Here is a 1,475-nt window from a genome sequence, read left to right on the forward strand (position 1 = left end):
ACAACGTGGAAAGAAAACTAATGAGACTTGCTTGGCGTGTGGCTGCTTCTTCCAGCGTCCCGCATCCTAGGGATGCGTTGTATCCATTTGTATAATCGTGAGCTTCAGGAGCTCAATCAAACTCATTAGTGTGAGCTCGGAAATAGGAAGTAAGGCTGTAGGGTACGAGTCCAGGGAGGGCGCAGCAACCAACTACCCACCCATCTCTGCATCTGAAAGGCACTTGAGGAAGAATTTGCTAAAAGCATTTGTTGTTTGGTTTTTTTTTTTAAGTGCCCACTTACCATATTACTCACTATTCTCTCTACTTATGGCTATGAGGAGGCGGTGGGGCTGGCATTGTCATTTAAAAGACGATACTCATTTAGATTCTTATTTGAAGGGAGGAAAACAGTATATTTTCATCAATTGCATCATCTAAAAATTGATGGATTGTCAGAGCACAGTATGATGGTCATATGCCAAAAATAGGAAGCTGTAGGATGAAATCTAAAGGGAAGCTTTATTCCGTTACTTACTACTGTCAGGATACCCATGGAGCCACAAACAAGTCGAACACCCACACCCTTGCTGAATATCCAAAAAGCAGCCTTGAATATTTTCCATCAAGTTTAATCCCCCGTAGCGCAGGCTATTCATGATTAAACACGATGGTTTCACTGTGTTGCAACTCACTGCTTTTGTGGGAAACCGAGACAGATACAGTCCAAATCAGGTGAGGAAATTAAACTCCAAGAAGACGTGATGTATTGCGGACTGAAGCAGCTCCAAACCTCTTGTCCATGAGTCACGGGATGCGGTTTCCACCAGTCCTCTCGATGCACTTGGTGAGATAGAGGTGATCTGCTGAGCTGTGTGAGTGGAAGCTAAAAACCAAGCCTTGGTTTAAGTTTAGGGAGACATAGGCTGGCGGAAGGGTCTGGAGTCCGAGGTTCAGACTAACCGGAGATGAAAAGGCCACGAGAAGCAGCTCTCAGAGAAGGGTGAGGGATTGGTGACGGTGAGCAAAGGCGGGATAGGAAGAGAGAGAAACAAGGCAGATTAATTCAGCAGTAGAATGTGGCTTTGCACTGTTTAAACCTACCCGCAGAAGTGCTCGGTGACAACGTCTTCTCCAAGGAGATGCACATTGCGTTTGAAGAGGGTATCGAGCAGCAGCGCGTGGGCAGGGAGACGTCTTGCAGCAAATCGGCCCTCCGGAGAGTTTGCATGGGGCTGGGGGATCCTTCCCAGCACACAGAGGTCCGTAACCCCCCGTCGGCGTCTCCCCCGGCCGTAGCCCCGCGGATGCCCTCGCTCAGGCCACGGGGGTGCCGAGCTGCTTGCGCTGCAGCTCCGCGTCCGGGGGCTCCACGTCGAAAAGGTTGACCAAGTGGGTGCCGGGGGCTGGGAGAGCCGGGGGGCCGTCGCCGGCCGGCAGCAGGCTGTGTTCGTTCCCCAGCGCCCCGGAGTCCACCGAGGCGGGCTCCGCCTGC

At 51.4% G+C, this 1,475-nt stretch overlaps 1 protein-coding gene across 1 annotated transcript in view; it reads right to left on the reverse strand.

Annotated features, from left to right (window-relative positions):
- Positions 1-1,297: 1,297 nt before the first annotated feature.
- Positions 1,298-1,475, reverse strand: part of HTR6 (5-hydroxytryptamine (serotonin) receptor 6, G protein-coupled) — a 3,273-nt gene continuing 3,095 nt past the window's right edge. The window contains exon 4 of the mRNA XM_009575511.1: positions 1,298-1,471. Within this exon, the coding sequence (XP_009573806.1) occupies positions 1,298-1,471 (174 nt within the window). The remainder of the gene's footprint in view (positions 1,472-1,475) is intronic.

The sequence above is a fragment of the Fulmarus glacialis genome, unplaced genomic scaffold, assembly GCF_000690835.1.
Source record: "Fulmarus glacialis isolate BGI_N327 unplaced genomic scaffold, ASM69083v1 scaffold54, whole genome shotgun sequence".
Classification (NCBI taxonomy): Eukaryota; Metazoa; Chordata; class Aves; order Procellariiformes; family Procellariidae; genus Fulmarus; species Fulmarus glacialis.